A 21986-nucleotide genomic window follows, 5' to 3' on the forward strand; every position below is an offset into this window, starting at 1 on the left:
AAAATCAACAACAGATTTTGTGAAAATGAGAAACGTGGAAAATTAAAGCAATATTGGGTCCAATAAAAAATTATAAAAAATTGAAAGAATGGAATGAAACACGGAGAATCGATTCTATCAACAAAAAAAATCACCGATTGAAATTAAGGGGACGAAAGAACATATTATGAACATGGGCTGGGTGGAAGATGATTAAATACTTAGGTACAAAATCGCACAAAAAATATACAAACAATTGTGAGAACTAGAAAAGTCAGATCTTACTTGTTATATCCCATATGGAGAAGTGGATTACCGGATAGTACAGGAAGAATTATGTCATCCATATTGGGACAAACGAGATTCTTCTCGAGGACTTGACGGAGTTTAGTTTCAATCCATTCACTAACAGTTGAAAGATCCACCGACCGATCACCGACTTGAGGAACAGCACGGAGTTTGAGTATTGGTCGACGTCGGAAAGCATACCTAAAAATGATGAATATTTTTTAATTATCAAAATGTGAGAAAGTGAATACGTACCATAAACGATCACTTGGTGGTGGAGGAATGTTGCACGTCATTGGCCCTTCAACTTCTTCTACTTCAACGTTCAACATCAGAGGAGTCGTTGACACGTCTTCTATTAACTGAAATAACAAAATATTCGTTTTTGATACTGACAAATAAAGTTTCTTACTCTCGCAACAGCTTGCAACTTGGCTGCTTTTCTGAAAAGTGAACTTTGTGCAGCCCGTTCGACAATTGAAAGAATTTTCTTCCCAGTTTTCTCTTTCGTTGTTCCTTCTGAATTGTTCTTGGCTCCAAAGTCTTCATCAGGACTGCTTTCTGGACTTTCTGGCAAATCAGAATCAGAGTATCTAGTAACTCGTATTGATTCTGTCCATCTGTTCACTCGTTTTTCCGTATCGACCTGCTGTGAACCACTTTGAAGTTTGAGCAAATTAACACTGGTTTGAAGAACCAATCGAATTCCTCCCTTGTATTTCATCTAGAAATAAATAACATAGATTTCAGTTTATTTCCAAAAACACAAACCTCGAAGTCCACCCAAGTCCCCCATTCGTCAACTTTTGGAGTGTAAACGGCTGTGAATTTCGGTGCTGTTGTTCCGAATTTAAGTTCACCCAATTCCAACTTCTCTATGAAATAGGGCAAGTGAATAGTAGCCAATTTACTTTGAATCTTCTGTTTAACTTGACGAATCCAGAAATCATCACGACAAAAATCGAAGAATATTCGAGTCGCGAGAACATTAATGCTGTCGACGAGTTCTGATGATATCTGTGTTGCTCCTGGAGCCCATTTCATCGTTCCCAAATCAACGGACACTGTACTATTCTTCTCTGGCCGAGGTGGAACTTGAACTGAGAGTATTGTCGCAATTTGTTTGACGAAAGAAGCATAATTGCTTCGATATTTCAGATATTCGTATTCCTTTGGTAGACAAGTTCGTTTCGGAGTGTTGAAAAGGGATTCATTGAAATCTTCTTTCTGAAAAACAGTTATCATACAACCCGTTTCATCTTAAATAAATACCTCAGCTGTGAGCGCATCAACAGCAACACTTGTATTATTTGTATCGTCCTCTCCCCGACAGATTTCTTCAGGAAGGGAAGCAGAAGAGCATGTTTTCACTATCACGGACATACATCTACGCACTTTTGGAGAGTTCCTGGCACGTGCGCATGCTTCACGAAGTCTGTAAAACATGATTGATTCGTGTGTTATTGCTTTTTACAACTCACAAATGGAACCATCGCTCCTTTTCTCTGGCAGCTCTCACAAACAGATAAATACTTCTCCCTCGTTTTTTGTGTGCTTTACTCTCTTTGAATTCGTGAATATCCGATGCAGAATTAGCACGAACCATTTTCTTTTTTTCATCCTCAGCTTCTGTTTCACTCTCTGCCGTATATCCATCTGTCTCATCATCAGAAATACTTTTCTGCGGGAAGTCACTTGTTTCAGATATATTTGGATGAGGAGCCATTGATGCGGATCGAGCCATTCCACGGGACTTGGCTTTTGAAGAATGATCAATTTCAACCAGCGAGCTGGACGAGTGTGCAAATCGGATATGAATAGGATATTTTCGACTCCACCATCGACGTCGTGCTAAACGTTTCGGGCGAAGAGACACTTGAGCATCTTTCATGTCATAAATGACTTGAGAAACCATCGATGGCTGATTCTGTTTCAATGTTGGATCGTCATAAAAAGCGTGTTTGAGAACTGCCTTAGCTGGTCGGCATATTCGGAGCATTGACCCTTCAAGACGAACTAAGACAGACTGTGCTGAGTTTACATGATAGTTGGCAGGAGAATATCGAGTTCTCAATTCATTCATCCATCCTCTATAAATGACTCCTTCTCCAAGCCCGAATCCTTGATCATCAATATTATCAACGCCAAGTGGACTGGTTACTTCTCGTTCAACTTCTTCATCTCCAGCAAACCAATGATCTTTCTAAAAAAAATTTCTTATTAAAATCCAAACGATCGTTAATAATTCTTACCTGTTCTTCTTTTGGTTTCGGTTCACTAACAAAGAAGTATAAAAACCCAATGATAGTGGAATAAAATCCCCAAAGGATTCCAGTGATAAATCCAGGAGACGCAATGGTCAGAGCAATGAGAGTTCCAAAAACCACAAGACGAGCACGGAAGAATGGTAACACTCGACATTTGTGAATGAGTGATTGAACCAGAAATGGGTCGGACGGATCTGCTGGGTCAATCAAGGTCTGGTTCGGACTTGTCCTTGCCACGAGTTCTTCCAGAATCTCTGTACTATCATCACCCGATTTTCCAGGAGTTGGTGTATGTTTCAGTTGTTCCGCTGACCCTCCGGATGATCTTCTTGATGACAATCGTTCTTCTGATTTACTTATTGACTCAAGTGACCTCATAGAAGGAAGTGGAGATGCTTCAGCGGTACCACATTCTGAGTTATTCTTCTTTCTGCTTGATACCAATTTGTGTGTCTTTCTTTTGGCTTTGTCTATGAATGCTCCAATTTTACTTTGTTCGGAATCCTTCTGAAATTCATTTATTTGAATGAATAAAATTTATTTCCAAGCAAACCTTTCCCGAATCATTAGACCCGATTGACAATTTGTCCTTCTGTTCACTATCATCAACTGATCCAGATGGAGTAGCAGATGCTCTCGGAACTTCACCACCCGCCGGAATGACATGCTCTTCAGGAAGCTGGAAGAATTAAAAATGAGTGCAAAGAAGTATTATAGTTTTGGATCAATCACAAATTTCACAACATCTATTTCATACCAGCCACTTTTCGCGGCGTCCTTTCGAGCGACTTCTATTTACAGCGATTATGATTACCTAGAGATTATGAAATATACTTTCAAAGGCTCACACAAAAGGAAAAAATTGAAGAGCGAAAAGAGCAGAAATCGAATGAAAACGGACACCTAGTAGGTTCTCAAAAGGGGATAGAGGCTGACGAAAAAAGGAAAGAAGTGCATCAACAATGAGAGACAGAGGTATTTCCTGCACCTTTTTACGATTTTCTCTAGAAAATCAGCTGACTAGGAAAAAACTAAGAATTCGAGGTTGCCTAGGGTAACACTAGCCTTCTAATCTCCTCTCTTTCGTCTTAGTCTTCAAAACGAAACGTGCATAACTAAATCAGAAAGATTTTGACGAAGAAACGCACTATTTCAAAATTGACGGACCGGAAAAACATTATAAATCTGGTTAGTGACTCAAGTTCACAGCTGTGAGGAGCATTGAAGAGGAAACGAAACAAGAAAAACAACGACTTTGTTCGATATGAAAAACTCAATTTCTTTTGTGTGATATGAAGAATTGGGAGAGGTGTATCATTTCAAAAGTTTTTGCAAAAGTAATATAATCTTATATGAAGCATTATTAATGTTCAAGCTCGAATCATGGAGTGGAAAGAATGAAGAAAAGCACGTCGATGAATCGAATTGCATAATTCCGAAAACGAAGCTAATTCCTTTACTCCCGTGTTTCCACTCGTTTTTTTTTCATTTCAACCAGTCAGTGCGATTGCATTAAAACCGCCGCTTTCTACTCTCTCGTTTCTCCGTTTTCCACCTATGACAGATGTATTTCGCGTAGGAAGCAGAAAGCATACACCTCAAATGAGCTCTTTGATTTATGAGCTCATGTCTACTGTTCAAGCTCAAAAGAGCAATCCAGACAGAAACAATGAAAAAATGAATCGGAAGCAGGACAAAAAAAATGGAATAAGAGAAAGAGAGCAAGAATGATGATGACGAGAAAAGAAGAAGAAACGAGGAGGACAATTTTGTGTTTTCGTGTGTTTTTCCATGTATGTGCTCTCACTCTTCAGAAGGGCGTGAGAGCAGTTTCCAATTGACTCATGCCTTCGTTTTGAAGCATTTCAAGACAAGATGGCAGGAAACACGTAAACCCATCATACTAGATCGATGAGTGCTTCTAACTAGATTAACTTGAATCGTTTCGAGATAAAATCACTCACCAAAAATGCATTTCTTTGTTTTTGAACACAGTTCAACCAAGAGCACATGATTTCTTTTTTTATTTGCGAAAGGTTGACCAAGAATGAAAAAAAACGTCGGAGTACTGCCAAAAAGGGAAATCGAGAACCATAAAAAAGAGTGAGCATTTTCAGTCCTATTTCGAAACTTGATTTCAATCTAGATGAGCAATTTGCGTGCTAGCTATAGAAACTCACAAAGTTATCTTTTCCACCATTTTCTTCGGAGGATCGACTGAACTTCCTTGCTATTTTTTGAAAGACAGAAGACATTGAAAAATGGATACGAATGTATTTTCTTGATTTTTCCTCCCGTTTTTTGTGCTTACACCACGACAAAAACCAACAAGAAGTGAGTCAGATTGACAAATAGTCGGGTGAAAACTCTGATGATAACCCGTTATCAATCTACAGGCAAACGGAATATTTTTTATAAAAGTGAAAAACAGAAAAAGAGTTGTGTTCACTGATGTGGACTTTGCATATATTTGTGATTTGCAACTCGAAACTATGCCTTATTGACGATTATGTGTACTTACCACAAACTCCTCGTCCGAATCATCAGTTGTAATATCGCCGATATTACGAAAATCTCGATAGTCTGTTTTTAGCAGCGAAAAATCGTCCATTTTTCGAATTGAATTTTGCCAAAATGAATGGCATCAGGGAATAATAGAAGAAAGGCAATACTGTGAACATACCGCAGGAAAACAAGTCAAAAATAAAAAATCGATCGATGGTCAGTGACCACCGAAATGTTGACATTTACTTTCTGTTGACTGTTTACTTGCGTTCAACATTTTTTGTTACTCTGCGGTACCTTCGAGTACTGATGGACTGATCTGATCACTTTTGGGAACACTGATGTCATTTCATATGGAGGAGGTTGTAAATAGAGAAAAATTATTTTGAAACAGCTGACAGCCATTACAATCATGAGAATATTTTTGCCTCATGAGGTTCAGTTTTATTGTTTTTGAATTTTTAAAAAATAATACTTCGTTTTTTTTTCATTCAGTTGTTTCCAGACCTCTAAATTTGGATGAATTATTATCCTTGAAAAGGAATTTCTAGGCAATTTTAGAATGGATATTTTCCAAATTCAAAAAAAAAACAACTCTAACTCGAGAAAATGATATAAATATCGTTTTAATCTAATTTTTATTCTGTTTTTACTTCAATACCTTGTAACTGAATCGTACAGGCGATTCTCGCATTATCTCCTCTTCTGTTGCATCTCTACAATCCAATGCTCGTTCCACTTCTGTCCGTACGAATCCGTATTCATCGTCTGATGCTTCTAGCAGATCGTGGAGACGGATTGAGCCTTTAATTCCGACAAAAATTTGTGTTTTTAAAGGTGTAAATACGTTGTAACTTACCTCCAAGACTTAACCGGCTCATCTCTCATTTCATACTATTTTCAGCTTTTGACTGCTGTATTCGGAACTTCTGAAAATTGGCAACCATAAATAAACTTCATAGGCTGAATACAAATACAAAGCACATCATAGATGAGGCGCAGAGACAATGAGAGATAATAAGGTTATCAGAGAAATCGGGTCTGTCGGCGGCAGCGAAGAAACCGAACGATAAATTGAATGTGACTCCAAATTTCCAAAAAAAAAAAGAGAGAAAAAGAGAGAAATATTTGTCTTTTTCCCGAAATCGGAGTTTTCTGTCATTTTCCGGACGAAAAAAAGAAGAGAATCAAATGACCAGTCCAGCGGAGCGCGTTTTCTACCGAAATTGGTCAGTGTATTTTTGCAAAAATGGTCGCTTTTGAAGGAATGTTAACGAAATTCTGGGATGTTTTTCTATTGTTCATCTTTTGAAAAGAATGCCAAATTATTGAATCATTTATTGTTACACGTTTGAGCAGGAAACAATTCTCGCTAATCAATAAAAAGTCTGTGAAAGCAAGCGTTCCAACAAGAATTCATGCAAAACAGTATTATAAATTGGAGTTTATGTTGAAATAAACTAAACTTGAGTTGATATCAATGTCAGTCACAGGGGTCGTCTTTTCGTCCAGTACTCCAGCTGCTTCCACTCTTCAAAGTCACATGGTTTTACGTGTAGACGCAGACAATTGTTGTTGTGGTAGAAATTTTGAGGGATAGAAAAAAGGTAAACAAAAAAAGAGATCTATTTTTATTAATCTTGTGGAGAGCTCGAATAAAACATATTGTCGGGAAATGTTCAATGTCAGCAAGGCCCATTTGTCGGGTGAGCGTTCACATAAACTTTCGAAAAGTTGAAGAAATGTCTCGGTGGGTAGATGGAATAGCATAGATTTGAAAGATGCGTTCGACGGACGGAACACTTTAAGAACGGCTCGATCCATCTGGAATATGATATATTGATGTGATAAAAAATTTTCTAATCGGAAGACCTAGTGGTTTATGTTATTTTTACAAGTTTTTCAAGGCTTGATGGTTTGGGTTACTGTAGCTCACAAAACGAATATTGAGTGAATTTATTGAACACTTAGCGACTTAAAAAGGTTTGTCAAATATTTTTAAACCAATTATAAGACTTACTCAAAACTATCTCTACATTGATCATTTGATCTCACTTGAATTCTCCACAATTTATCATTTCTTTCCAAAACTTCTTCCAGAATACTTCTGAATATCAACTGTGCAACAGTCTTGTCATCTGCATACAATGGACTAATAACACATTCTCCTGATGGATAAATTGAAAGACATCCAACACCAATAACTCTTCCATTCGAATCATATGCAATTCGTCCGATTCCGTCGAGAAATAGTGATTTCATCCATTTTTCTCGATCGAATGGAAATATTGCTCGATCATATTTCAAAACATCACTGACTATTTCTGTGTTTACTCTCTGTAATCGGTCGATGATCTCTTATTATTTTTAGTTGATTCACCTTGACAACAACACCATTTCCCGTCATCTTTGGAGTCGCTGGAATTCGAAATTCAGGCATGTCATAATGGGATATATAGTATGTGCATGAACTTGTATCACTTCTTCCGGTCGCTTGTTTCCAGAAGTTCTGGGACCAATGAACATTACAAGCCAACATATTATGTTTTTTCATGTCTTCTTCTTCAATCAAATAGTCTGTAACCACTTTCAGAATCTCCTTTCCTCTGTATTTTTCAGGAATCCAAGCCATTCCGAGATGACGAAAATTTGGTTGAAATCCACGAGACTCGTATTGAATTGTGTGAAATGAGAAAACAAGATTTTCAGTCCCTGAAAAGATATCAGTTCTGGATGATGGACATCTTCTGAACTGACCTTTCAAGAAAAACAATCCAAGTCGGTACTTGTTTTCCCATGAAGACTTCCATGTATTGTAGTCTTCCGCTTTGAAATCCATCCGTTTGGATCCATGCTGAATATAATATTATCAAGTTGAATTCCTCATAAAACAACAACCTCAATCATGAACTTCTCGAATAGTTGGGAATTCGGGTTGATCACAACATCGTAGTCTTCCAGCTTGCTCGATATTTTTGAGCATCCAATCCACCTCCGTGAAAGATATTGAGTACAGTTAACCGCTTTCAGCATTTGGGAATATGACAAAGAATGTGATTCTTCACAACGAATTTTCTATTTTTCACAGATGAGAAGTAGAGGAAGATCCCACTTTTGGCGGTAAAAATGTATGGGAAAATTAGTGAATGAAACTCAAAAAGATGGGAATTCAAAGGAATGGAATACAGGAGTTCCAATTCAACATTTCTATACGACAGAGACAATTGCAAAAAGGATACTCTTTTATTTCGGAAATCGTTTTTACAGTAAGACATTCTAATGTTGTCTTTATTAGTAAACCGATCTACCGTGCTCAATATTCTCACCATGGTCTCAAGAAGTGGATCGTTCCCGAGTTTATAAACGAAAATTCCTTATTAGTTTCTTCTCCGAATAGTACCAATGCTCTGAATCTATTAAACGTGAAGCTTCAAGCTTATCAAGTCTGTTTTTTCAAGTTCTGTTATGATGACAGGTAACTTTCCCAACCAATTAGCTCGATCTCTTCGCAGATTTTTCTGGAAAACCGTCAATCAAGATGTTCTTCTCTTCTCCTCGTCTTCTTATTTTTCCTCTTCTCCATTTCCCACACCCTTTCATTTTCCCAAACAAGCGTGTCCGCCAAAAGGTGTGTCACCACCACCACCCAAATCGGAATATTCGCTCTCAAACACCTTCTTTCTAACCTTCTAAGTCTCTGTCTTCATCATACTATTTCGAGCTCTTCCCTTTATGTCCAGGTGGGTGGCACATATAGAATAAAGCAGAAGAGAGAGGGTCAACCAGGGGCAAATAATAAGTGGTCCCTCTGTGGCTACCTCTTCACCTCATTTCTTCCCTCTATCTCTTTCCCTTTTTACTTTTTTCTCCCTCTTATAAATCCATGATTCATTTTTTCGCTTGACTCCTTGAAGTTTCTTGCAACATGTGCTTCTAATTCCACACCGATTTTACGATGCGATTCCGCACTTTTCCCGACGACGACGAAACCAAATGGCGGCGGAAAAAGAAAACGAGAAAAAAATTTATAAAACACATCCGGGCACTTTTCCCCGCAAAGCTGTCTGGATTTCTTACCACTATCCTGAAAGATGTTCCTTTTTGTTTTCTCTTTCTCTTTTTCTTCTTCTTTCTTCTTTTGTTTTGTCTCAAGAATTCCACGTCATACCATAGATTTATGAGCAGTCTCTTGTGGCTTGCTCTTAAAGAAAATAGAGACAAAGTTAAAAGAATAAAGTGTCATGTTTGGGCAGAAGAGTGGGAGGACCATTTTAAGATAAATCGGTTTTCGAGTTGACATCACGTCACAAAATTAAAAGTCAGAGGTTTGAAGCTGAAGATACAATGAATAGTTTTAAATGAGCACCATGCGTTCCGAAGAGTCCAGTGTACTGTAGACTTCGAAGTTTACTCTATGTGATTCTTGTTTTTTGTTAGGATATTCCGCTTTCAAAGGATCTCAGAGTATTGCTCTGCTCAGTCATATCCGCTTCCAGAAGAACAGATCTTCACGAAGACTTGGCTCAAAATCTGAATCATGCTTCAACCTTGAACCTATAACTCATCAGTAAACTTTTAGAAGTCGTCGTTGTCAACTTCAGAATTCCCTCGAGTGCACTTCGACCGTCGTCATCGTCGCTTTTCTCCGCATCCCCATTCATTTTTTGTATGTCGCCTTCCCGCGCCGCAAGTCAGTCAACCAACTGGTTTCTCCTCAATAATTGTTGCCCTCAGTCTCTGTATCTCTCTCCATCCATTTTCTTCCTCAATACATACATTGACTGTTTCAATTATTCCACCTGTGTCAGTCCAATCCATTCACGTTGAAAGTATGACGTGACAAAGGTGATGGTGGAGCTAGGATTCCAGTGCAAGGTCTAGAAGCCTCAACGTCTACTGTATCTCTGGCAGCTAGATTCTAGAACGCTCTACTAGAGGCGTTTAGAAGCCCTCATTTCGATAACTAGGCTTCAATAGGATTCTAGGATCACGAAGTCTTCCCGAAACATTCCTTCGGTTTCACATCATCACTAAATTTCACGCCAATCATTTGTATACCTCCAGAATAATCCTCTCATTTGTGTCACTTTCACAGTCATCATCTTCTTCCTGCGGCGCTTTTGTTTGTATGAATTATCGTGTTGTCTTCACACGAAACAATGGAGATTTATTGTTTCTGTTGTGAGAGAGAAAAGCATTTTTAGATCTAAACTTCTGATTGGCTTGTATTTCGACGGAGGGCCCTCATATCCTCATAATTCCTTAGATTTCATTCAGTTGTCACTTTTATACCGGAACTTATATTCATAATTCATTCAAGCAGGTGCCTTCTCATTATATTCTGACTTCATATTGTTCACTTTTTCTTTTTTTTACTCTACCTGACGGCATAAAAACACCTTGTGAATATACAAAACTAACAGATTGGGTTTCCAACTATTGAATATTTTCTAACTTTTCTTTTTCATAAACATTCCATTGGAATGATTCGTTTTGACTATTCACAAAAAGGTACAAAATGAGAAAAGAGGAGAGAAAGAGTGCTTTCAGGCAAGCTCGCGTTTTGAATTTTCATGAAAATTTAATGAGTTGGGTGTCAAAAAAGAACGAAATAGTATGAAAGAGGTGACGAAAGACAGGAGAGCGCTTGCAAATTTCCATTTTTAGGTGACCCAAGAGAGTTGTCACCAGAAGAAAGTGAGCTCTCTACGGGGGGAAATGACTAATTTTTTCATCTGAAAAGAGCATACATTTCTTACAATTTATAGCATGTTATTCATCTTTTGAAGCTCAGGGTGTAACTTCCTGTATTTGAGATTTCCGGGCAAAAACTTTATGATTGAAATGACCAAGTTTGAAAATTCTGAAAATGCTCTCGCAAAACTGAAATTTGTCAAGCTATTAAGTTGTTATAGAGGTCGACAGTGTTTCTAAAAATGTTTAGTCTCCCCAACGTCAGTTTCTAGATTAAAAAAAATTAGTTTGAACCATATATTAATTAGAGTTTGCTAAGGAAATTCTTGGAACCCTTTTTCAAAAACAAATAGGATATAGCTCACATCACCATTCTTGTCAACAGTTTCAGAGATGATTATACGAAGCGCCTACATGCTTTATTGAAACTCTAGGGAGCTCTAGCTTTCCCTCTCACAAATTCTAAGGATTCAACTACAACTGTCAGTTTTTCCCTAATCCTAATGTAATGAAGCTGTTCGTCGCACATTTATTCATCTTGGCCTCCTTCTTTTTTCGATTCCTTAATTGTCCTATCCTCCGAATACTCTCAGTGACCTTCATCTACAGTAATTTGAATGTGTCTCCGTCTCTCATCTACCTTCAACTCTCGTTCATTGCGGTTTCGTCCTGACTGCCAAGTACCACTTTTTCCATAGGTTTTCTGTTATTCGTGTTTTTAGAAATGGTTTGTATACCGCTTTGCTTTGCCTCGAAAACCATTTCAAGGGGTCGTTGAATGCATATTTTATAAATTACCCAGACACATTTTCTCGTGTTCTTCAACTTCTTCTCTTTACTTCCTACTGTCTCATGTGACTCTTTTGATGGCTCACTTTCATTCAAATATTTCAATTTCCGGACGGTGAGACAGACGTGTGAATTGGTGAGAGAGAGAAGGTGGAAAAAGTATAAACAGATTGAGAGCTCCGAGAGCAAACAGGAAGGAATCGGGAGCTCGATAAAACAACTTTTTATATCAATTCAATGAAACGAAAAGCCTTTCAATCGTCTTTGTCCAACTTTTTTTTCATTTGATACTCTAGCATATTCAGTAAAGACATTCATTCGACTGTGTCAATCAACGCGTGTTCCTTTATCTTCTCAAGTTCATCTATAGATGTTCAGGCGGATAACCCACTGATTGATTTTAAAGAAAAAGCAGTTATTTTTTGATGAATCTCTCTAGAATCTCACAAAAACCCAAAGTTTCCTTAATTATTCAATAAATAAATCTTTCCAAATTTGCATTTACTCCTCTTCTTCCTTCTTCAGCTTCTTCTCAACTTTATCTCTATCGTCGTTTTCTGAAAGAGTCATCTTTCATTTTCCCGGGGGTCTTATTCGTTTCTATTCACACATGAATTATTATTTTCTCTGTTGGTTATAGAGCTGCTAAAGTTTCAAAACTTCGTTTTGTTGTTTTTTTGGAGCATGACATTCCATGGGAAAGTGCATTGAAAAGATAGGAAAAAACGTTCGCGGGATTCGTCAATTCATCATTTTCGATTCTCAACACGTTTGATTTTTTGGAGACTTTTTCGTGTTCTGAGTTTTGCTCTTCTTCTTTTTTAGTATCATTTTCTGACTGGGTAGTAAAGTTTTGAGGTTTTAACCAGGAAAGCTTACCAGATTTTGTAATCTACCGGCAACCCATCTTTGAAGAACATTCGCTTAACAAAAAAAATATTTTGATATGCGGGAAAAGGTTAGTTGGTGTAGAATTAAGTTTTGAAACTTCGGTGTTTTTTTTCAATAAGTCATATCAATCGGCCCAATTTTTTCTAACCGGAGCGCGAATCCAGTCTATCGACCTACTTCTCTCTCTGCCGGAGCAATATTATCTGCGTCTTGACAGTCTACAGTACTCTCTCTCTTTTCTCTCCGTTGAAATGTTTGATTTTGTCCGAAAAATGGAGAAGGGAAATATAGAAAGATAGAGAAGAAAAGATGGCACATTCCCAGGTCTCTCTCACTCAAAAATATATGGTCACCGTCCATTTTAGTGCAAAAGATTTGGAGAGAACGGAATGGTGATGATAGTGTGTTGGCTTTGAAGATCATCAGATCATCCGAGCTTTTCTTTTGATTTCTCTCATGTTCTTTTTTGAATATAATCTCAAACTTTTCTCCTTTCCCTACCACTCCTTATTTTCTCTCGGTTTCCATAGTTCCCATTTCATATTTTCTTCTTTTCCTTCCTTCACATATATATTATTCATTATGTTGATGTATGCTTTTTCACTTTCTTCTTTTTTCGTTTTTCTTATTGCTCGCCCACCTTTCTCTTTTTCATTATTATTTTTTGGATTCTGCGGAGAAGTTAAAAAAAATAAAGAAGAAAAATCAAAAGAAAAGTCATCCAAGTGTAATAAAATTTGGTCGGAAAGCTAAACGATTCGCCCCGTTTTTCGAGATTTTATCGAGCGAATGAATGCCAATTGCGCAAGAATTCCGATGCTTCGATCCTTAAATTCTTCTCTTTTTTCTGTTTCATTTGCGTCATCACTGACTTTCTTACTTTCGATTATGACGTGGCAAATCACGAGACTGAAAAGAAATCTAATAATATTTACTTATTCAGAAATTTCTAGATTCAAGACCACATTTCTAGAAACCATCAAACAATCACAATCTGTGTATTATCTGTTATTCGAAATGATTTTCCTTTCTAAAAATTATATTCTCAGTAAAAAAATAATGCCCTTTCGTACCTACCTTCCAATACACTTCAAAAATGACCAGTACCTATTATTTCCCGTCTGCTTATTCAGTATTTTCCTCTTTCAACCCCCTCTCAAAAACTAGTAGTCGTTGGCCACACCAGTGTCCTTTCCGTTCTTCTGTCCATTTCCACTCACTTCTATATTCCAATTCCACCCGTTTCGTCGTTTCGATTCACACATAAATTATAGTATACATACACACACTCACTCCCTAAAAACCTCCAAAAATTGGAATTGGAAGACGCTAGAGGACAGATGACTTTTCACACCCTATTCTCGAGAAAATGACAAATTGAAGTAAAGTAAGAGGAGAAATTGAAGACGTTAGAGCACCAGTTGGTGATTCATTCGATTCTTTCTCTAGATCTTTCTAGGTATTTGAGAAAAAGCAGCTGAATAGGAGCTATTCGATTATTTAGAAAATTGCCGTCACCATGAGAACAATGATTTCTAATTCTCTGGGAGCTCCGTGGGAGTAATTCTTATTTTCTGTCCAACGAACAAATGTTCAGTTTATGAAATTTCTACTTCGAGCATTTGCTTCCGAAAGAATGTGATTCCCTTTTTCTACTTTTTTTGCCTCATCTCTATTTCTCTTTTTCTCTTTTTCATTTTTCTCACCTGATATTTGCTCGAGTACCGGTAGTTTCAACATGTACATACATACAGTTCTTCCTCTCTTCTGACAGTTATTCTTCTATTTTCTCTTCTTCCTCGTTTACCTCGTTCTGTTACTTTTTCATCACTGAGCAAACAACCCATTTTAATATTTTCAGAGTGTGAAACTCCCTCTCTCATATCAATCGAAACGAACGAGAACAGCACAAAGATTCCTTCAAAATTGGGTTTCTGAACGAGAATCACGACGACTCCGTCATCATGACCGACGTGTATGAGTCGCCTGCCAGAGAGGTATGCTCTATTTCTCATATTTTTCATATTTCAGCTTTTCAAATATCCTTCTATTTTTGATAAGCTAATATTGACTAATTGTGTGTAAAGCAGAAAAAGAACACTGTTTGTATGACAGATCAGACTGATATTTTGGTGTGTTTTGAGGCTTCTCCAAATTCAAAAAACATAAAAACAACTGTAGGTTTGCTTGATGCTGAACAGCGTTGATCACGAGACTCCGCAATTTTCATGGAATTTCGGATATTATTCTGTTTTTAAAACTTTCATTTCTCCTGCCTTCTTCTAAGGAAGTTTATGAGTCAAGTTTCACAAAAAAGGTGAAGCTAACTAGATTCTATAGGTTGAGTCATCATGATACATTCGTAATTCACCTATTCATTTTCATATTTTACTCATTTCCCTTCATCTCCAATAACTCTGTTCCTTCCTTCCTCTCGAGTACACATTGAATCTTGTCTACCTGCTCATTTTGTCTCAGTTTCTTCTTCTCTAATACTATTTTTCACTCCGTACAAGTAACTTGAGCCTTGTTCACATAACAACAAAAGGCGGTTGGTGGTGCAGGGAAAAGAGCAGAATGTTCGCATTTCATTTGTACTCGACGAGGTGTATAATATCTTCAAGTCATTTCTGTTTTTGTTAGTTTCGTAAAGTGGGAATGGCCTAAATCCTTCTCAAATTATACTTCATCCCTTCTTCCACCACTTATTTTCCACTTTTCACCCACTTTCCGACTCTCTATAAATGACCATTCTTTCTTTCCCCTTTTCTTCTTTTTCTTCTTATTCATACAACAAAAGCAGTCGCTTCCCTTTTTAGTTTTTTTCCTGGATTGGTCATTTTGTCTTTTGTATGCTGAACTAGTGGGCAGAGATCATATCCAAATTGCTGAGCTGTGCTGGAGAATTGGGATAATCGTAGCTTTGAAAAGACCTTCCACAGTCATCAGGATGTGTGGAACAGTCATTGAGCTTTACAATTGTTGTAGGCACCTGTTCACTAAAGAGTCGTAATCTAGAAACGTCATGTTGTGATTACTGTAGCTCTCTTTGGATTATGTATTGAATATTTTGAGAAACAATTTGTTATCGTCTGTTATTGTAATAATCGTTTTCACGACTTTTCCTCGTCGGAAAATTTGTTCCGCTCTGAAAATTAACAATTTCTGCAAAAAATCAGAAATAGTTTTTTTTTTCTGATTTCTGTTTCTCCATACTGAGAATAACATTTGGTTCCTTGTTCCACTATCCAAATCCTTTTCTTTTTCTACTTCTCGAAAAAAAAGTCATGACCCCCTAATTCACTTCCTAATCACTTCTCCTTTTCTTATCATTTCCATTCTTTTGGGTGTGACCATCAGAGAAATTTTCGGTATTTCTATCTTGGAAAACCCGTCAAAAAAGTATCGATTAAGCGTTCTCCATAGAAAAAGAAAATGAAGACGTACAAAACAAGTGAACACATACAAAAAAGAGTGAGAGAGACTATCCAAAAACCGGATTGTTTTCCCTCTCTTCACTGATTTCGCAATTCGTCTGTCTTTCATCTTCTGACGACGTCTTCTTCATTTTTTTGCTTTGAGGGTTTACAACCTCAACCTGATGACCGTGTCTGAAAGATAAACTGGCAAAACGAAACAGAAATCAAGAAGCTGAGAGACGCAGAGGAAAGGTTGAAGAAGGCGGTTTCGAAATTGATAACAGTCTCCCTCGCCTTCTTCCTTTTCTCTTTCTCAATACAGTTTGCCGCATTCTGTTTCTCTCTTTTACTACAACTACTGCATCTACCTTCTGAACTATTGATTCAGTTTCTGTCATTTCTCAAACAATGACCACCGAATTCGTGTCAGAAGAGGAATCCAAGTATGCGGTAAGTACTTACTCTATTGACATTAAATCAAGTTGCGAGAAATTGATTCCAATGGAATTGAGTGATGGACACTTACGAGAGACGGGGAGAAGTTACTCACAACTCTTTTTTTCTGAAACATGATACTTGCAAACAAATCTGAAAACTTTGTTGATGGAATTCAGTAAACTATCTTCTATTCGTCAATTTGTTGAATCTTAGATTATGTTTGGTGGAAGAATTGACCCTTCCCTCACCTAGGATCATTAACTCAGACGATTTTTTCCCAAATAAAGTTATCTTCCAGTTCCCTTCTGTTCCAGGAAGTTCTAACATGCACTTTTCGAACAGAAAACAAAAAAAACAGTTCTATCAATCTTGTTCTGACATAATTGGGTGCATCCCCTTCGCAATAACCTCCCTTTTTTGCCTCACCTGTCAATTTCACTGTCCTTTTTTTAGGAGATTCATAGATGAGTCACTGAAAAACTGTCTTCCCACCTTTTGAAAAGACCATCCTTTACAGTGTTTGCTCTTCGTCTCTAAGTCTGTCATATTTCAATTCTCTCTCTATTAGTGGAAGCTTTTCCAACCACTCGAAAACCGTATTTCGATACACCATTTCTTCTTTCACTCTCTCAGCTGAAGAAGAAAAAGAAGACCAACTGAGACGTTCTTTCTTCTCCTTTTTCTAGCACATAATTATAGTGTGAAGTCAGGGGACAAAACTTCGATTTTCCATTTCCACGTCACGTGTTTCCTCTAGTTCCATTCTGCTTTAGTCTAAAATTGGGAAGTTTTTTCGGTGTTGTTTGTCAAACAACTTTGTTGATGATCTCTGATGAACTGTATCTTTTTTTGAACCAACGTCATAATGAGTCAATCAATTGCCACGTCATAAAAAACTACTTGAAAAAAGGGAGAGAAGCCATCTGAACGATGGTTCAATTTTATTTGTTTTTCGTGGTGGAACAACACAAACAGATAACAGAATGATCATCTATGAAAAGTCGTTGAAGATTCTTTCTTGTTGATCTTTAGAACTGTTTTCAGAGCAATGGTTTTTCAGCCAGAATATTCCAGATTTTGGAGCTAGACATAGTTTTCTGAAAATGTGGAACTCTATCGTTAGCTACCTGACATTTGCCACGGTCTGTGAAATCTACTTTCCTTCATTTTCTTCCTCACATCCATTAATAAAATGGTATGTCTTCTCCTCCAAATTAGTTCTTTCCTCTTATGAAAGTTTCCAGATGTAGTCCGGTTCCATGGATAGATCCCCCCAAAAAACCACTTACCGTAATCTTCACGCACTCTGTCGTTTCCTCAAAAAAGCATCACAAACCATTCTCTTCATGCCGTTGCGCTCTTTGTTATCCACGCTTTTTCGTCATTTTTCTCTTCATCGGTTTTCCCTCCCAAAAACGTTTTGTCTCTTCTGTATGTTTATGTATGTTTTTGTTCTCTTCCGGAATGGAATGGAGAGTGCGGAGAAAAAACTGTGGCGCGGAACGACAAATACGTCGTGTTCCGGACAAGGCAGTCGCTCTGCCGACGCGTCATTCTCGTCACTTGATATCTCTCGTATTGCCCGAGTTTAGTCTCTTTTGAAATAAGGTGAAGAGAACTGAAAATATTCCCACTAGTACTCATTATTTTTTGTTATTTCATCCAAGTTTTGTTCTGATTAGAAGAATATCGAGAAGACGTGAATGCTCCAACTATACGAGGTAAGCTTCATTTCACGCGCCCACGAGATTCTGAAAGATATAATGTATATTCTGTTAGATATATCAATAACACCTTGTTCAGTTCTGCTCAACAATTGATTGAACCATTTCAAAACTTCTATATCTCTAACCCAGGACTTGAATTAGATTTCATAGATCTGAACTCAGAACTCTTTCAAAAAATATTTTTTGACTATATCTGAAGAGTTTAAAAGATATTTTTGAAAAGTACCTACTCACTTCCTCTGTCCGAACTTAATAGATCTATGTGATCCGTTAATCTCTTTTCACACTCTATCTCTCTTTTCGAGTATCAAATAACAATGTAAACGATATAAACGAGAGAGATTTCTGAACTTTTCGACTGATTCACTGGTTGTTTCAGATCTCTTTTCACCGAAATTCTAGACGTGTCAGTTGTCATAATGACGTGGAAATGTGTTCTGAACACAGTTCAATGGTTCCATTATGAGTCAAAAATGATGAAGTGCTCTCCTCCGCCCCCACTCTTCTGAAAAGAAAAGAAAAATTGGCTCATATCTTCAAATATCTGTGTCTCTTATCACTCATTTTCTCCCCCCTATCACCGCCTGCTCAGGTGGCTCAAAAACTTGTCAGAACATGACATGACATGACATTTAACGTGCCGCTTTTTTGACATGGACCAAGTCGTTTTTAGTTTTATTCTTTGTCCTGAAAGTATAAGGTATTCAGTTTCATTACAACACATCATTCATATCAACTACATTCGTTTTCAATTCTGAATCTCCCACGTGCGTCATTCTGTCGCATTGCTTTTTGACTCCAAAGCGAGTATCCATAGAGACGAGAGCAGCTCAGAAAGAAGCTTAAAAAGGGAGAAATATTATAAAAGGAATGAGAGAATCAGAGTTCGGTTTCGCAATCCGCCACTCTCCACCTCCATTTGCCATCTACTTTTTTTCCATATTTCTGCCTAGTCACCACTGCCACTCTATTCAAAATTGAAGACTTTCAGAAAGAACATTATCTAATTGATGTGAGTTATTTGAGTTATTGAGAACCGGTAGCAGGATGAGAGTAGTTATAAAATAGAACATTTCTATTCATTTAAGGAATTCGAAGAATTATGTTTTGTTGTTTTGAAAAATGTAATGGCTCTGATTGGGATGATTCAATCAGAGTAGTCGTCAAATTTAAAATTCTTCTTATTAGAATTGAAATTGTTCTAAAACTGCCCTGTAAGTCCGAAAAATTCTTTTCGATACATAATCAAATCAATTTTTGTTAATCTTCTCACTAATCCAATGTTTTTTATTTTCTAAATGGGAACAATTAATCCGTCAGACCAGTTCATCTATCCCTCTGTCCATGTCAGTTTTTTTTTCCAAAAAAAGAGAATAGTTGACGAAAAAGTGCTTGTAAATACATCATAATGCTCTTTTCCACGCAATTTTCTAACAATAGCTGAGGTACTCTCCATACTAAAGCATTTGGAAAGGCTTCACAGGAAGTGAGCACAATTTGAGCAGCTGTGCCAACCTGGCTTCCGTTTGGACCCAACAATCGTCACCTTTTCCTATTTTTACTTCATAAAAAGAGGAATTCATTTGGAATATGTTAGGAAATGAAACGAAGAAATGGGAGGAACGGAACTAGAAAATAAGAGATTCGAGAATGCTAATTTGATACGGTTTTTCGCTTGTTCCATCCATTTTTCCTTCTTCATTCTTCTCTTCTTCATTCATTCTCAATCAGTCAATCACTTCTAATTTCATTTACATTTTGCATTCTTTTTCAAACAAATTCCATTTTTGTTTCCAAGAAAAATATTTACTAGCAAACTACTGATCTGTGAAAATATAAATATTATTTCAGGACTCGCCTATGCGATTACAAGGCAGCTCGGCGAGCAGCGCGTCGGTCGCTTCCAGGTTATACGGTACAAGGTCTCGAAGAGATAGTCTCGGTGGAAGCTCTTCGGAGAGTGATTTAATTGCATTTGGAGGAGATCAAGACGCTCTAAACGACTTCAGTTCACAAGTGAGTTCAATGAAAATCACGTTCAGTTTTTGACATTATCGAGAATAGTTTTTTTTTCATATTTCATTTCTGAAATAATGGAAAACAATTGTCTACTTGAAATTGTCAGTTTTCATAGAATAATATGTAAGCATATGATTAATTTTCAGATGAATCAATTCAATACATTCACGAAACGGTACTCGGAGCTCGAGGAGCGTAACATGTCTCTTTCGGATGAGAAAACTCGTTTGAAAACTGAGAATTCAGTGCTAAAAGAGAGAATGCACAATCTGGAAGAGCAATTGACAGACAATGAAGATCGATTCAAACAACTACTTTCCGATGAGAAAACAAGAGGAACTGAATCAATGTCAAGATTGAAAAGAGAAAAAGAATTGGAAACTGAAAGTTGGAATTTGAAATATCAAATGCTCGAAAAAGATCTGAATGCAGCGAAAAAAGATGTGGAAAGGTCGAACGAAGAAACGAAAAGAGTGCGAAATGAATTGGAGAAAACGGAGAATAAATTGGAAGAAGCACAACTTTTGATTGAAGGAATGGAAGAGGAGCGAATTCAATTGGAGAGACAATTCAAGAAATTCAAAGAGGAAGCTCAACAAGATATTGATTCAAGCAGTGAGATGGTTGAGGTGTTGGCCCTAGAAACAGAAGAATTGAGAAGGAAAGTTGATGGACCAAGATCTGGAAGCATTTCTGATCATCTTGGAGATATGCACGAAGAAATGGATGCATTGAAAGCCAAGGTGGCAGAATTGATGAGAGAAAAAGAGGAAATGGCTGACCAGTTATTGGCTACTTCTGTTGAAAGGGGAAGGTTTGTTTAGATAAAACCTCGAAATTTAGGCTCTGAATGTGATTGATTTCAGATCATTGATTGCTGATACCCCATCTCTTGCCGATGAACTGGCTGGAGGTGATTCATCTCAGTTACTGGATGCTCTTCGTGAACAAGAGATTTGTAATCAAAAACTCCGAGTTTACATCAATGGAATCCTGATGCGTGTCATCGAGAGACACCCAGAAATCCTCGAAATCGGAGAAGAAGGGGTAAGTCACAAAATGCCTCTCTGTTTCTGTATTACATAACTCATTTTCTCTACAGGAATCCTCTCCAAGTTGACGGTGCGCCGGAGAATCTCAGTCCTCGCCAACATCGTCGTCGTCTCCACTTCCGGAAGAATCCTCGTCACCGACTCTTTCCGCCAGAATCTCTGCTTACCTTCCCTCCTCGTTTCTACGATGGGGATGAGCAGTGATGACGACGTCATTGGCAAAACTTCTTGTGACGTGGCATATTTTAGTTTTTCTTTCCCCAGTCAAACCCTGTGATTTTCCAAATGCTTTACTTTTTCATTGATTCGTTCAAATCCCTCTTTTGTACATCTCTCCCTTCTTCTAGCCCCCTTTTCCAACAGTATTTTTCGCTACGTGCCACGTCACAAGAGATCCCGTTTGCGGGTAGAATACCATCATAATATGTACAGCTGACTGAGATCCCCCTCCGACCCATTCGTCTCTTCTTTCTTTCCCTTTGGAATCAGAATCCCCGTGATAAAACAAAACATTTTCATTTTCAATTGCCCAACGATTTTTCTTCCATTCGCTCCCCATCCATACATTTTGTGATATTTAGCATTTTCCCGATCCAATTCATTTTCTTCAAATATATTCATAATTTATATTCACTTCTCTTTCTCCCTCAATGTTTGTAATTTCCGTTCTTTTGTCTATTCTGAAATTCTTGTCAAATTCCTCTTTTTTTTCTCTTTTCATGGTTAGTGAATAGTTTCCTTTTTTCTCTTTATTTGTGCCCTCTGTCCATCAACATTTTCAACAATCGAGCTTTTTGTGTCACTGCTTTTTCTGTGTTAAGAATAAGAGAAAAAGAAGTTTAAAAGGAAAAGAAAAGATACAAAAACGAAGAATAAACATGCATTTTCGCAAAATCGATGCATTTTAAATGAAAATGG

The 21986-nt window shown here is 37.4% G+C and overlaps 3 protein-coding genes across 3 annotated transcripts; 1 reads left to right on the top strand and 2 right to left on the bottom strand.

Annotated features, from left to right (window-relative positions):
• Positions 1 to 260: 260 nt before the first annotated feature.
• Positions 261 to 5920, bottom strand: GCK72_006143 (uncharacterized protein; the record flags this gene model as incomplete). The annotated part of the gene is made up of 10 exons (XM_003108866.2): positions 261 to 468; positions 523 to 629; positions 680 to 991; positions 1039 to 1494; positions 1540 to 1702; positions 1749 to 2470; positions 2520 to 3041; positions 3088 to 3213; positions 5701 to 5843; positions 5899 to 5920. The coding sequence occupies 10 exons, from the start codon at positions 5918 to 5920 to the stop codon at positions 261 to 263; spliced, it is 2781 nt and encodes a 926-aa protein (XP_003108914.2).
• Positions 5921 to 6724: 804 nt separating this feature from the next.
• On the bottom strand, positions 6725 to 8072 carry GCK72_006144 (uncharacterized protein; the record flags this gene model as incomplete). The annotated part of the gene is made up of 5 exons (XM_053725496.1): positions 6725 to 6863; positions 7060 to 7376; positions 7420 to 7751; positions 7797 to 7893; positions 7938 to 8072. The coding sequence occupies 5 exons, from the start codon at positions 8070 to 8072 to the stop codon at positions 6725 to 6727; spliced, it is 1020 nt and encodes a 339-aa protein (XP_053589690.1).
• Positions 8073 to 19857: 11785 nt separating this feature from the next.
• On the top strand, positions 19858 to 21136 carry GCK72_006145 (uncharacterized protein; the record flags this gene model as incomplete). The annotated part of the gene is made up of 4 exons (XM_053725497.1): positions 19858 to 20013; positions 20163 to 20830; positions 20883 to 21063; positions 21119 to 21136. The coding sequence occupies 4 exons, from the start codon at positions 19858 to 19860 to the stop codon at positions 21134 to 21136; spliced, it is 1023 nt and encodes a 340-aa protein (XP_053589691.1).
• Between the last annotated feature and the right edge of the window lie 850 nt (positions 21137 to 21986).

Source organism: Caenorhabditis remanei, chromosome II, assembly GCF_010183535.1.
Source record: "Caenorhabditis remanei strain PX506 chromosome II, whole genome shotgun sequence".
Taxonomy (NCBI): domain Eukaryota; kingdom Metazoa; phylum Nematoda; class Chromadorea; order Rhabditida; family Rhabditidae; genus Caenorhabditis; species Caenorhabditis remanei.